The sequence below is a fragment of the Emydura macquarii genome, unplaced genomic scaffold, assembly GCF_026122565.2.
Source record: "Emydura macquarii macquarii isolate MOO-44397 ecotype Brisbane River unplaced genomic scaffold, CSIRO-AGI_Emac_v2 contig_2768, whole genome shotgun sequence".
Taxonomy (NCBI): domain Eukaryota; kingdom Metazoa; phylum Chordata; order Testudines; family Chelidae; genus Emydura; species Emydura macquarii.
In genome coordinates this window covers 40755985-40771492 of record NW_027132905.1, presented here as the reverse complement: position 1 = coordinate 40771492, position 15508 = coordinate 40755985, and the positions used below count along the sequence as shown (strand labels likewise).

The 15508-nt window shown below is 41.3% G+C and overlaps 1 protein-coding gene across 2 annotated transcripts; it reads right to left on the bottom strand.

Annotated features, from left to right (window-relative positions):
- Window positions 1-35: 35 nt before the first annotated feature.
- Window positions 36-12807, bottom strand: FAAP20 (FA core complex associated protein 20). Of its 2 annotated transcripts, none has more exons than XM_067567165.1 (4): window positions 12676-12807; window positions 8241-8388; window positions 6565-7217; window positions 36-3558 (listed from the first exon to the last, which is right to left on the bottom strand). In XM_067567165.1, exons 1-4 carry the CDS (start codon window positions 12786-12788, stop codon window positions 3486-3488), a joined length of 987 nt encoding a protein of 328 aa, XP_067423266.1. In that variant the 5' UTR covers window positions 12789-12807; the 3' UTR covers window positions 36-3485. The 2 variants fall into 2 exon arrangements, with proteins under 2 accessions (XP_067423266.1, XP_067423267.1); XM_067567166.1 differs by having other exon boundaries at window positions 6713-7217.
- Between the last annotated feature and the right edge of the window lie 2701 nt (window positions 12808-15508).

The following is a 15508-nucleotide window of genomic DNA, read 5'->3' as shown; positions in this document are numbered from 1 at the left end:
ATTCCAAATAAGAACTCCCTTTATCAAATAAAAAATCTGGATTACTTAAACCTCAAATTTACCAAATTTTTATTTTAAAAAATAAAACCTAAATTTGCACACAGTGGATTTCTGAAAATACGTAAGCAGTGCCTACAATGATGTCTTGTGCTATGTATTAGATTTTTGGAAAGTATTTTTATCAATAATACAATATTCAGAAATAGAACAACAAAACTAATGGATCGTAGCCTTAAAGTTTAAATAATAAATCTAGAATATCCATAAACATACTGCATTTTCCTGATAAAGCACACCTCCTAATAATAAACTGTCTACTTAGAAATACTCAGTGTATATTATTAATTCATTGTTCTACATAGGAGAACGGGATACTTTGATAAAAATGGCTTGCTTCAAAGCAGTAACTTTTTCAATGGAGAGAAAAATGGATACGTGATAAATTGGGTAAGGTGATAGGTGTCCCGTCCCTTCTCTTGAAAACTGGAAAAAACAGGATGTTACATCACAAAAGTTAAGAATTTGTTGTTAACTGTGGAAAAACTCATGTCACTGTATTTGATGACTAAGTGTGCACCGCAATCTAAAATCTTTCAGATGCTTGTAAGGATTTACCTGTCTCATTGCAGATGACAACAATAGAGGCAGTATTTCTTTGTGCTAGGTTTTTGTTTAACTACATTGTGTGGCTTGTAGTTCTGGGGAAAAATTGATGTGGGAATTAAAAAAAAAAACCAAGAAACCCTGTGCCATGACATCTCACCTAATTTGGTGTAAAATGCAGGATAAATTGCAAGATTTTTTCACTTTCTTTACATTAACATATAGGTTTCTCAGGGTACAGCATTGCATTAGGTGCTGAACATGACATCTTTCGGATTCACATCCAAGTCATGAGGTGCTAGGATGAGACTGCCAAAACATTGTGTTTAAATTTTTCAATTAACCATTGGTTACCTACGTTTTTGTATCCTCTCATTAGCCACAATTATGCAAACCTGTGGTAATTCAGTTTTATTAATGCCATCCAGATTTGAGTTTTGGGTTTCTTTTTGTTGGATTGTAGCTTTTTATATTAAGTATGATGTCTTCTAACCAGCACTAAATTATTTAATCAGAAGAAAGTACTTGCCTCAAATGCTTGGACTTTAGATAAGATGGCATCTAGTAAAAGAGTTACTTTTTAAATGTAATATGAACGTTTTTTGTTTTAATTCCCGCTTTTTTTCCCTCCTTGGCAATTTAGTGTGCCCTGAACATTTTCTGTGTTTCAGTAGTTAATCAATGCCCTTGGTTTTACAACTGATCATTACTGAAATCAGTGACTATAGGCAGCTCTTGCATGGAGGTATGACAAAGCTGCCCTTAGACAGAGCTGGGCAAGGGGCTTAGTGGAAACATGGAGGTTTTTCACCTCAAATTTCTGAGACATTGGAACACTTTGTTGGGAGGGAGGGGGAAAACAGACACATTTGTTCAACCAACATTTTAAAAAATCCTTGATTTATTTACAATTCAAGACACTTACAATGTTTCTGTGTTGCCAAATAGTTTGCTGGTTACAAGTTTGGTTGCTCACGTGCAAGTGTATGAATAATGTTCTGTTCATGACGAAGGGGGAAATTTTTTATATAAAGTACTTGTTTTATAAATTAAAGAAAATGAAGGATGTAATTAAATGTGTGGTTTGAAAAAAAGGTCCTAATATATTACAAATGGATCTGGTTATGATATATAGTTGTCTTATTTGACATAGTAAATGAAAATTAGCTAATTTAATGATTGTAAACAGTAAATATGTTCTTGTAGTTTTGTATAATTAATTAGTTGAGATCTTTGCTGGCCAGTTTTAAATGTGCAGAAGATGGTATACTAATCCATAACAGCTAAGATCATTTATATTCTTGCACATCTATTAAAGACTTTAATGAAAAAACCAATAGACTGTTGTTGTTTATCACTACATTGAGAAATGACCAATATAGTTAGATTTTTTTTAAAAAGAGAGCCTCACGCTGTACTGTAAATTAAAATATTCACTAAGATTTATATTTTAATACTGTTGTATTTTTATTCTGTATTTTTGGACTATAATGAATGCCTGAGTCACTGAGTATGGTCCAATGGTTTTCCAGTGGCAAAAAATTTGTTCACATATTGAACTTTTAATTCAGTGTTAATTTGAGGTGCATTCTTTCACAGTACAATATGTGTAGACAAGGTCAAAATAACAAAGAAAATGCATAGACTAGTCATTTTTGTTTTTATTCATAACCTTCTTGTGAGAAGAAATTAGTTCAAACTCAGAGGTGGTAAATCTTGATACTGTCATGCATGAATGAATTATCCTGTTTGGTGCAAACAGGGTTCCCTGAGGAAATGAAGCATTTACTGTATATCAATGTCTTCCCTCCCTCCCCCACAAATTGTTAATAAGCTATTACTGAATTTAATGATCTGCAATGAATGAGATTTAAATATTTACAACATATTTAACTGCTTACTGTCTTGGTAACCAGTTGGAAATTGATAAATCGGGTATAATTTTAAAGCACAAAATCTGATCATCTTCAGATTTACTGAACAAAGAAGCAGTGCTTCTTTACATTTTCACGTAAGTAAGCAATATTCTACTTATCAACAAGTATATTTGAGCTTTGTTCTATTAGCGTAATTACATTAAACAGTTTTGCATTTAGTTTCTATGAGAACATCTAGCTATGAATTTATCAGGAATAATTTTTATGTGTACCTTAGTTATTTTAAGTGAGACGTTTTAATGAAGTAGACCTTGACTTATGGGGGAGAGAATCAGGGAGCAGTGATACAAATCTAGGAATGTCATCTGTATGAAGGATACAGTTTGATATACTGTCATACATTCATACAAGACAATACAGAACAGTGCAAAATTCCAACTAGATTTCTATTTAAACTTTTTTCAAATAAAGCATGAACTGAAATTTAAAAGCATTAAATAGACATTAGGGTACTGTATAGCACTTTTTAAAAAGAGCAGGCAATTTACTTTCCAAAGAGTTAACCATTTAGAACCCGATACAAAAGCCCAATGAAGCGACTGGCTTCAGTGACCTTTGGATTAGGCAAATTAATAGTCTATAAGAAAACTTCTTGCATCAACCTTTTCCTGCTATACCTTTCAAAAGCATAATTTAAATACATGGGTGAAAGAACAAATATTTTACTTCCAGGAGCCACAATAGAACTTTCTTGACATGCATTCTGTGGGGCTCCATGGTGCCAAGAAGTCTGTCCACACCTTTCTCTTTGAAGGATCGGGGCTACAGCATCTACACTGATGAGAGAGGTTCAGAGGAAATGAGTAGGCTGATGGTATTTCTGACCTTCCTTTGTTTATTTTAATACACATTATGCTAGGACACACTATTGATATACTTTCCTTTTTTCTTGTAGAGGGATTCATATTTTAGCAGCTGACTTCTTGGCTCTTCATTCTTGTTCATTTACCAAATCACATCATCTGCACTTTCAGACAAGCATTTAGCAAGATGGCTATCAATATCCAACTGTGACAATCTGCAAATTAATAGAGAATTAATTCCTTTTGTCAATTACTGATCAAATCAGCTCCCTTCATTTACTCTCTGTCCCCCAAACTTGTCTTTGTTCTCTAGATATCTGGAAAAATGCTATATTTAATTTGCAAGAGTCAGGTCATTCTTATGTTCAACAAAATGGAAAACTGTTGGAGATACAATATTGCAACCATGTTTTAATTTCATTTTGAATAAACAAATTTCACTCTGTTTCCAAAATAGTAACTTACATTTAAAAGTCTATTTAATATGGGAACTGCACAGAGACCTACAGAATTTCCTTACCTGAATCAATAACAAAATAAGTAGTGGAGGGGAATATTTGGAAGCCTTTAAGAGAGGCTTGTGGGTATAATCATTTTCATGTTTTATAGCACTTGGTTTAAAAAAAAAAAAAAACCTACTCCAAAGCAATACAACCCAAACCTCTAGTGGAGAGGTAGGTGTGAGGCTACAGACGAGTCCTTTCTCTCAGGTCACTAGGCAAAACTGAAAGATATTTTTACTTGTTGCATTAAAGTAATCCTTTTGTTTGTCTCCTTGCACAGGAGGGAGAACACAACTGCAGGAATGTTATGCTTAATGGCCTGGGGCCATAAGAGGAACCTGTTCAGAACACGTACAATAATGTTACTAACAAATGTTATCTTTCTGCAACTGGTGAGGGGACCGCATGGACACTTGTAAGTGGTACAGTATGAATAGACCATTTAGTTCATTTTTTACAGCAGGTGTTTGACTGGTTTAGGAAAATATTTTTTAATTTAGTTCCTCAGCTCAATCAGCTCAACATAAGGAAGATTGAAGTCCTGCTTAGCCACCAAACATGGAGATAGCAAAGGCAGTGATAGCTTCCCACTCCCTACTCCCCTCATGGCCCTGACCCGCAAAGGCCACCTCTAAATGTGAGTAGTTTGTCCCCCATGCATATTCAGTCTTTGGGCCTGTTGTTTTTTGTGATTTTAAATACCACAGCTGACAATTCTATTGCCATTAATGACCCACTCAAAATTTAAATCCGTGACCTCAGAAGTGCAAGCTCTCGTATCTTTTACAGATTAAAAGCTAGCCAGCCTACAAGAAAAATAAAATTAAAGTATGAGGCATATAATATGTAACAGAGGTACAGTCTCAAAGTACATAGTATATGCTAGGCTGTAGCTTGGTACTCAGGCTAAACTGATTACTGATATGTCCTATTTTTGTCTTGGTCACAAAGGTTACTCCTGGAAGTTTTTATTCAGGGTAAAACCTCCCCACTGGCCGCAATAAAAGTGCAGGATCAAATTTTAAGTGAGATTTTTCTTATCTTTGATATACAGAGATTCTATACTCAAACATCCATTTAACCACCATTGAGAGCTGCGTGGAACTCAGAAGGCATCAGAATGAGATTACTGTAATTCCCTATCTCAGCTCCATGTGTTAGCATTACTCTACACTGCTTAAATAGCTGCAAGCATGCTGACCCTTAAGAACGAAAGGCAAAATGTGAATGTGCAGTAGTTGTATAATTATACCTCTTTAACCGAGACGAGTACAATTATTTTTAAACATACCACTAACTTTGACATTTTGCAATTTTTATAAAAGGATATTCCAAAGAGAGGATTTTCCAACAAATTTAAGCCCCAACCCACTCACCAAAAATGCAGCTTCAATTGAACTGAGATGAAAAAAAACATCTCTTCCATTTCTACAAACAGCCAGCATGGAGCTAACTAGCAGGTTTCTCACTCTAAAAGTGTAATGATTCTCATATGGTTTGTCCACACAGGGATATTTACCAGCGTTACTATAGCGATATAGTTACACCAATATAACCCCTTTCCCCCATGTGAATGACCTTATACACAACTGTGGAAATTGAAAAAAAGGCCACTCTTATTCCAAATGTGTCCACATGGGGAGTTAATGGTATAATTATACTGGAAAATTTCCCGGGATAGACAAACTCCATTAATGCATGATCCTTTACTCAAACTGAATGTGTGTATTAGCTGTGAAAGATCTGTTAAAACCAGGTTGCCATTTGGAGCTGTTCTGCACTATAAGTTTGTATTTCAAACAAAGTCAGGCAATACTTGAGAAATAGATTAAAGATTCTTTATAGAGTTCTGTGGAGTTTTTTCAATTATCTTTATTTGTGAAGTGCTGGATTAAAAACCTTAAAGACTGACGTCTTTTCTTGGAGTCTAATTATCTTAGGCCATGTCTATGCTATGGAGGCTATAGCAATACTGGTATAATGGTGTGGCTAGGCTGCCATAACCCCTTGTGTAGATGCAGCCTGCAGCACTGGAAAGGGTTTTCCCGTCACTGTAGGAACACCCCTCCCTGAGCGACAGTAGATAAGTAAATGGAAACATTCTTCCATCAGCTTAACTACATCTACAGTGGGGGCTAGGTTGGCATAGGTTGGCACACACCAGAGCACTGTGCCTATATAGACCAGGCCTCAGAGGTGCTGGGCACTCAACTCCTAAGTCAATCAGCAGAACAGGTTCATGCTGGAAAGTACTGGTGCAGGTTTCTTCACACTGCCACAAGTAAGTACCTACCTCAGAGAAAACACTGATAGGTATCAGAGGAATCTGAATGGAGACTAGGCTTTAGCTAGCAAAGGGCACCAATTTGGGATGATTGAAATCCTGATCTGAAAATACTCTACATCTGATTCATCAAAAACAATGTGCCAATTTAAAATATAAAGATACAACTTACAGGCAAATTAGGGCTCAAATTTAGCTTTCTTTGTAGAGCAGTATAATATAGTAAGCATGTGGACCTTATTCCACTTTTGTTTTGGATTTAAAATAGGTTGTCCAAGCACTGAATAACATTTTAAAAAGTGATACTTTTACGGTAGAACCTTTGTACCAATTTGCACAGCTCTGTTTATAGGGAGGACCCAACCAAAGTGCCCTGTTTGTTTGTATATTGTAAAAAATAATTATATTCCAGAATAATAAAATGAAAGACTTACATTTCAGTAAACTTAATTAGACACATTGGACAACTGTCAAGGGTTAAAGTTCCTGCTCCCCGATCTTCAGCCTTTTCCTCAAGGCCTTCCATTCTGGGGATGTCAACAGGAAGAGATTGAATTTCTGCACCTGAAGATGTGGTCTTACCTAATAAAACATTGTGTGGGTGCATTTGTAGAGGTGACTGTTGTCCTTTGCTTTCATTTTCTTTTCTGGTTTTCTCTTCACTCAGTACAGTCCCTTTACAGAGTTGATGAAGGCAAAAATCTTTTGTACATCTTTGGGTAGAGGCTGGTACAGAATGCTGTGCTGAATCTGTACACTGAGTGCATTTGCACCTTTCAGTTCTTTCTTTTTCTTTCAGTTTTGAACTTTTTCTGCTGTTTTTAATTCTTAGGTTCTCAGCTGGATCTTCATTAACTGCAAGGGATATTTTGTCAATTACAGGAGCAATACTTAGCTGTTTTTTGTCCACCTGGTCCTCTCTTTCCATTAGATGCTCAGTTTGACTTTCTGGTAGGTGACAGAAGCTTGGATCCTTCCTAGTAAGAGCTATTTCTTTGCAGAAAGATGGAAAAGGTATCCATTGAAAATCTTTCATTCCAACCTTAAAGACTTCTGGTTGTGGTGGGTTCGTCTTATTTTCAGAATTCTATAAAACAGCAAAAATTATCTCCTTCAAAACAATTGCTATTTCTTCCACATGTTAAAAACAAGACTGGACATAGCACAAGTATATTGCAGAGGCTACTACAGCACTAGGGGAATTGTCTAAATTTGAATTAATAGGCCTCTTCCATCTCTAATCTCTGTGATAAATGAATGTTAATTAAGAACTTTCTTGTCCAATTCCATTTATAAATGGGAAGGGAAGCACTACTTGCTATGTAAACTTTGATGACTGAACACAATGAAGGTAGTCTTCCTTTAGTATGTTGCAGAGAACTTCAGAGTAGTCAAAAAGAGGATAAAGAAAGTATTTAAATACTGCAGGGTGCCTTGTTTGTCTGCTCTTTCTGTGTATGTTCATTCAGAGGAAATTCACACTTCTGGAAGTTTGCTGCACATTATTATTTTGTATTGTGGTTGTGCCTAGGGCCCCCAGTTTGACAGCAGAGCCCTATGGTGCTAGGCACTGTAAGAACACTCTCTCGTTGCTGCATATTTAGTTTGCCTTTCCCTGTAAATCCTCCCTTTGTCTGAACCTAGTGCTCATAACAGGTACTGGAGTTGGCAACCTTAACTTCCATTTTCTGCAGAACTGGTTGGTATAGCACAGGAAGCAACAGTGCAAGAAATAGTTTTCTTCTGCTATCCTATCGTGTTGTCCCAATTATATTCTAGAAGGTGCTACCAGAAACAAAACTCTAGGAAAATAAGCTAAAACCTTGGCCTTTTTTTGTTTTTTAGCTCACATCAGTAAGTTTTTCTGTGGAAGGGGGTGTAGTAATCGAGAATTTTAAATAAATGGCTTTCTGTAGAGGGTCTAACCACGTAAAAGCTATAGATAAATTGCACTTTAAAACACACCATCTATCATGCCTTAACTTTAGATTGTCTGTGGTAAGAGCTTACATCTTAATTAAGATCATCAAAGTTTATGTGGAGAACAAAGCTTATTTTTCCTCAGAGAACTTAACAGACAATGTAGGAACATTTTCAAACATACACTTACCTGTCCAGAAAATTCTGGTAAACTGGGCACTGTTTCCCAGCTTGTGTGTGTTAGAGCTGGAATAACAGCTTTCAGTATCAGCAGCCACATATTTTCAGATTCAGTTAATCCTTGTTGTTCAAACCAGGAATATCTACTGGCCAGTGTCCTGTTTTTTTTTAAAAAAAGGAAAAAACGTACTCAGTGTTATTAAAAATCACTTAAGCAAATTATCTCTTATAACAAAGATGCTTCCTAACAGGTTTAGGCCTCCAACCTCTGGTGTATAAATTAAATATTAGTTGTAACATTAAAGTATGGGCCAGTGCCTCAGCCACCTTTCTAATTGCTGGTAACTAGACCCTTGAGGCTGTGCTCGTTGTCCTGCCTCTCCTCCTCCAACCTCTTCCCTCCCAAAAGCCCCACTCCTGTCACTCGCTGAATCATGCCCACTTCCCTCCAGCTAGGTTCCCTCTACTCTGGGGCAGGAGCTGCTGCAGCCTGATAAGAAACCTGTGTGTAGATAGGAGGCAGCCCTGGTTGAGCAGAGGTTGGCATGAATTAATGATCCGGCACCTCCCCCCACCCCATGGTAACTATACTTTTGGTGTCTGATCAGTACATCTGAGTGGACACTGCCAGGTCCCCTTTTCAACTGGACTTTCCAGTTGAAAACCGGGCATCTGGCAACTCTAAATGGCACCCAGACATAGAAGCCAAAAATCAGACTGTCTGGGTACAGGTGGTAACCCTAGCCTTGGAGCAGGGGTTCTTAATCTTTTCCATTGTAATCCTATGGTACAATAGTTTTGAGACTACCTCTGCTTTCTCACTAATGAAAGGGATAACGATTATGATCCTGAGGATGAGAACCCCAAAATTAAACCAAACATACTGTACTGAATCCCCCTTCCCTACACACAAGTTGGATTTTTTTAATAGACTCCCAGGAGAGGTGTTCAAGATTACACACTGTTCTGTCTCAAATTATTTTACTAAATCTCTTATTTTTTATGTTTCAGGGAGATAGCAAACTTGTGGGAAACCAAAAGGACAAATGTTTGGTTTGTAAAGAAAACAAAAAACTGCTCCACTCCATCTTTTACGATACCACTTTTTCAACTTCTCCTAATTTACAAATGTCACCCATAAAGCATGTGGCAAATCATTTTAGAACCCATTGAAACCAAGAAGCGACATTTCAACAAATATGGCATTGTTCTCCTCTCACTGTAATCAAAATTCCCCCAATCATCAGCCTTTGCAAGTTAAGGCAGGTCTGTTTCATAGCCCACCGTGCATGAGGGAACGATGTGGTCAGCATCATCTCCTACCATCTTTGGCTGCCCTAACCCAATGGATCAGGTACCCATTTTGCAGTTGGGTGAACTGGAGGTGGCCTTGCACTGTGAGTATACAGAAGCCTCAAATCCACTATCTTCAAGACTGAAGTCAACTGCCACTCAGCTACCATACCTCTCTGCTGCATGCTACATATGAGGCATGTCTTGTCAAAGGAGGCAAATCTGCAACTGCAGATTTTGCCTCCTATAAATGGGAGAGTGCTAACTGTATTGGGATGGAGAAAAAACAGATTTCACTGAATGGTGTATCATGGTACTCAGTTACCACTGCAACCTCATCTATTTAACAAGCACTCAAACCCCCCACCAATGAAGCATTAACATCAGTCATTCTAAACTTGTGCATTTGACATGTTTGTTTTACAGAAACTGAAGACACGGGATTTATGATTTATTATAACAATCTTTAACCCACTAACATCCTCCCCTGCTTCCTTTCCTCCCTATGCCTGCAGGGTTTGAATGGTCCCTTGAAATGTGTGTTAACGTCTTATGCTAAATAAGAAACACTGAGTTCCTTTCCCAGACCTGAAGAAGATCTCTGTGTAAACTCAACTGTGTAAAGCTTTGTCCCTCTCACCAACAGAAGTTGGTCTGATAAAAGTGATTCTCAACCAGGGGTATCTGTATCCCTGGGGGTATGCAAAAGTCTTCCAGGAGATACATCAACTCATCTAGATATTTGCCTACTTTTACAACAAGCTACATAAAAAGCGAAGTCAGTACAAACTAAAATTTCATACAGACAATGACTTGTTTATATAGCTCTATACACTAAAATGTAAGTACAATATTTACTCTCATTTTTACCATATAATTATAAAAACTGGAATATAAGCAATTTTTTAGTAATAATGTCCTGGAGCACTTTTGTATTTTTTGTCTGATTTTGTAAGCAAGTAGTTTAAATAAGGTGAATCTTGGTATGTAAGGCAAATCAGACTCCTGAAAGGGGGGCACAGTAGTGTGGAAAGGTTGAGAGCCACCGCAATAAAAGATACTCCCTCCCCCACCTTGTCTCTCTAACATGCTGGAACTAACACAGCTACAATAATACTGCAAACAGGTTCTCCTCATGACAGTCTAATAAAAGCCACATACCAAAAAATGTCCATGCAATATGATGAGAATACCCTTAATACTTCAGCATTTACTGTAAATGTAACGCTCAGTAGGTGACAATTTCTGCTGTATATAGAAAAATATTTTGTTTTCTGTGCTCAGAGGTCTGCCCTTCTTACTATTAACAACTAGAGGTAGGAATCTCACGGTCAATATGTATCAGAGGTAGCCAAACTTACTCTCTGAGCCGCATACAGCAATCTTCAGAAGTGAGACAGGCTGGGCAGGCTACCCACGCCTTAGGGCTTCTGCCGTGCAGGGTGAGCCTGGGCTCAGTGCTACTGCCCTGTCGGGTGCATCTGCTGAAGCCCCAAGCCCCGGCAGGCGCCTACCACGGCGCAGAAGCTCCGCAACCCCCCCGCCTGAAGTGCTGAAGCCCCTGCAGGCATGCCCCATGGGGCAGAAGGCCTGGGCCCTGGCAGGTGCTTCCCGCAGGGCAGAAGCCCCTAGCCCCCCACCACCACCCCAGGGCTGAAGCACTGAACTCCCCACCCTAGTCTAGTAGGTGGAGGATGGGGGTGTGGAGAGGGCTTTGGGAGCCCCACTTTAACTGTAAAAGAGCCACCTGTAGCTCCTGAGCCACAGTTTGGCTATCCCTGCTCTATAGTTGCTGGCCCAGCCCACATTACCAGCTAGAAAAAACTATTTAACTGAACCACTTCTCAGGAACTGGACTTAAATCATTTCAGTATCTAGCAAGACCTCTACAGTTGATAGACTTATAAACTGCAAATTCATACAAGTTCTCTAGGGTATGACTTAAATGTCCTATGGGCAGAAGAAATGCTACTGTGAATAATAGATCACCCATCAATATGGGATTTCACCACAAACAAAACAACTGGTAAAAAGTGAGTTGGGGAAGTGATGTGTGCAAAAGCTGTATTTGCATGGAAAATACCAACAATTGCATCAGTTTCCATAATCCTGTGGTAGGCCCTCTCCATATTGACATTTGAAACTGAAGAACAGCTCTGTAGCTCACAAGCTTGTCTCTTTCACTCACAGAAGTTGGTCCAATAAAATATTACCTAGTGAAACCACTGGTATCCATTTAGAAAGGGTATTTGAAACTATTGGTCTCCTTTAAGAATGGTATTCAAATATTTTTGTTAGAAAGCTGCTCAAAATGTTGACCACAAAGCAAATAAAAAAGCAACATAAACAAAAACCTTTATGGTGTATGTAAAGCTAACCTCCAAGAACTCTGCTTTTAAAAATATCTGGCCCTGACTACTTCATCCTTTCTGAAGCATCTTTGGGGGGGAACCAGTGGGCCACAGCGATGGCAACAAGGTGGCTGAGATGCCGCTTTCACAAGCTCTCAACTGGGAAAAAAAGCCTTGCTTTTGGGAGGTATGGTTAATCCACTCTCTCTAACCAGCAATGAAAGACAAGAAAAGGGAACAGGATCTGACAACCCCTCTCTCCCACCTCCGTGATGGGAGGGCTAGAAAGGTTGCACCTCTGTTTTCACCGATTGTGGACTGGTCTCACACTATCTCCAGCACAAACAGGGATGGAACAAACAAGGAAAGTTAAAAATCCACCAGCCCCTTCTAGGGTCGCTGCTCTTTTACTGCCCAGAGGAGCAGTACAGGGATGTTCCTGCTTTGCAGCTCCCCGTTAACCGTTCCCTGGAGTACCGAGGGGGAGGACGGTGTCCCTTCTCCGTGCGCTGCCCTGCCCTGCCACCAGCGAGGGAGTTACCTGTCCCTGGCCGGGCTGCCGCCTCAGGCCCCTGCTGCCCACCCAACTGGACAGGGGCAGGGCCCATTGCCAGCCCACCGCCAGGGGGAAGCCTGGGGCCATCCCGACGGTCCCGGTGTGGGTCAGCCGCGGCCCGTTAGCGGTAGAGCCCGTCCTCCCTCCCCACTGGGGCGGCAAGGGAACAGTACCAGAGCCCGGCCCTATTCCCTCCTGGGGGGCTGGGAGAGCCTGGGCTCAGCCCCTGCTCGGCCGGGACTCACTGGCGCCGCGCGGGGGGCTCCCGACCCGGGCTTGGCTCCCGGCTGCGGCTCAGCCTCGGCGGCGCCTTCCTGGGCTGCTTGAGGCGCAGTTTGCCGCCTCCCTTGTCAGACATGGCCGGGCTGAAGGGGGCCTGCTATTATCCGCGCCGCGCAGCTCCGACCTCCAGCTCTCTGGGGCGCGGCGCGGCTCTGCCTCCTCCCGCCCCGCCCTCATCCGCCAGCTCGGGGGCGGGGCAGTCTGAGGGTGCGAGCGGCTGCCGCGCAGGACGCGGGCCGGCCTCGGTCTTGGCGCGAGGAGAGGCTCGGGTAACTCGGGTCTGCTCCCTTGGAGGGGAGAGAGCGAGCGCGAGCGAGCTTCGTTCTGCGGGGTGTGTTGGCAGGAGCCCAAACTCCGTGTGGACAGGAGGGGAGGCCGGTGGTGGAGCTCTGGGACGCTCAGTACAGAGACCCAAGTGAGGTTGGGATGCGGAGTTTGGACCAAGCGCCCAGTTGTAGGTAACGTGGCTGCTCTGAGCCCAGCAGTACGCCTGGTTATTTGTTACCCATCCCGCTATCTTACAGTTTGTTTCCCCCAACCCTTCTGGTAAGGGGCATAGGGAACAGGCCTCTTGGACCTTTTACCTGACTATAGAGTGAGGTGCAGTTTGTTGGCTCTCTCCTCAGGCCTAGCCAGGCCAAGGCCGCCTGTTCTGCTTCTGAGGGCCAGTGGCTGCCCCAGTAGCTAATCTCGTTGGCGTAGGGTCGGGGTAGTTCCAAGGAAATCACAAAATGGAAGGACAGGCTCTGAACCTGGGAGGCACTGAGTCAGGGGTGGCCAACTCGCGGCTCACGAGCCGCATGTGGCTCTTTGCTTCTCTGAATTGAAGTGAAATGTGGCTCTTAGCATTATCAACAGCTATTTTTTGGCTCTTTGTCTCTGAATGGTTGGCCACCCCTGCACTGAGTCATCTCAATGCTCTTTGAGGGCCTGGTAGTGTTAAGGGAGCTGAAGGTGCCTAGAGCTTCCAGACGACACTCAGCACCTCACAGTCGGGCCCTGATTTGACAAACATCAGGAGGGCAGAAAGCTACCAACTACAATTTAAAAACAAAACGTCACTTTTTTAAAAAATCTCTGCTCTGAAGGGTTTTCTACAGGGATCAGAGCAGCAGTTTTAGTAATATGGTGTCTGAGAATTGGCTCCTCTGCAATAGACTACAGAAGCTTCATATGTTAATTTAGTTGCTTAAACAGAATATGTCCGATACTTTTTAACGTGCCTGAATGTAAGCCTGGGTGCAGTGCAACTGAATTGTGGAAATGCATTATTTGCCAGTTAGGTGGCCCCTCTGGGATTTTGTTGGACTCTATTTGGTTAGACTCATGCAGTGCAATTGAATTGTGGAAATGCATTATTTGCCAGTTAGGTGGCCCCTCTGGGATTTTGTTGGACTCTATTTGGTTAGACTCACACACTGAGTTAGCTAACACCCTGCTTCACACTGCTTCGTAACTTTGGGGCATCCAGACTACAGGAGGCTGGAACATGTAACCAGAGTTTGGTGCGAGTGGATAAGAGGACTAGAGCCTCAGCTGCATTCATCATTAGCTTATTGATTTTGTGCCCATGCCAGTGATCTGTTTACCTTGGCATACAGATGAAGCCAGCAAGCTAGTTTCTAATTCAAATAACAAAGGTAATCTGGAGTGCATCTCTGGCCTAGTTCCTCTTTCAAGAAAGAATAGCAGTGAAGCAAGGTTGTTGGTCTTTTCTGGGAAGAACCTCTCTATGACAAAATTAAGTGGTTCCTAGGAAAGGGGCATAGCTGGCAGTTTGACATGTACAGATACACTGGCTAGACTGCAGCCCTTTCAAAAATGTGTATGCTATTAGAAATGCCATGACAGAGGAGGATCATGCAGAAAGGCTGATGAGGAACTAAATCCCTCCCAGTCACGACAAGAAGAATTGTACTAGAAAATAAAAATTGTCCACCACACCCAATGCCTTCTTATACCCATCTGACAGCTCGGGTGCCCACGAATTGCAGAAGGGAAGCGGGTATCTTTATAGAGTTAATTTATTATTAATTAAAGGTGCCTGACTGTCCTGGGGACCGAAAACCTGTTTCTTCCTGCACTATGAATAGCACTGATGCCAGCTCTCTCACTTCATCTCCACACTTCACTTCCACACTGACCTCTAGGGCTGAGGGGGTATTTGTTTCTGTGACCTATTTAGTCCTAGGTCTCTGTGCTGAGGCTGCCAACCAGATGTCAATTAGTACTAACTGCAGTGTTGGCTCCCCCCCATCCTTTTCACATAGGCCATCAAACTCCGATTACAGAACAGCCACCTTCAGTCACTGCATCCCTGGGCCAGATTTGAACCCACAAAATGGTGTTCAGACCCCACAGTGATTGGTGCACGTTAGAAACTCCTAGATAAGTATAATCTACAGTTAATAGACACCATAACATATTGCCACTCACCCAGTTCTCCTACTGAGCTACAATTAAGCGAGGAGGAAGAATTGGTCCAGTGGTTAGAGCACTAGCCTGAGACTTAGAAGACCAGGGTTTGATTCCACAGTTTCATTGTGTGATCTTGGGAAGATCATTTCACTTAGTGTCTCTGCATTTCAATCCCCCCTCTGTAAAATGGGGATAAGTGATTCCCTACTCCATAGTGGTGGTGTGAGGCTAAATACATTCAAGATTATGAGGTGCTCAGATATTACAGCAACAGGGCCATATAAATACCTTAGATAGACCATACCTGGAAAAATACTAGGACTCACTATGCCTGAATCCTGGCATTTCTTGTGCTTCATGGTCAGGCTAAATGAAAAT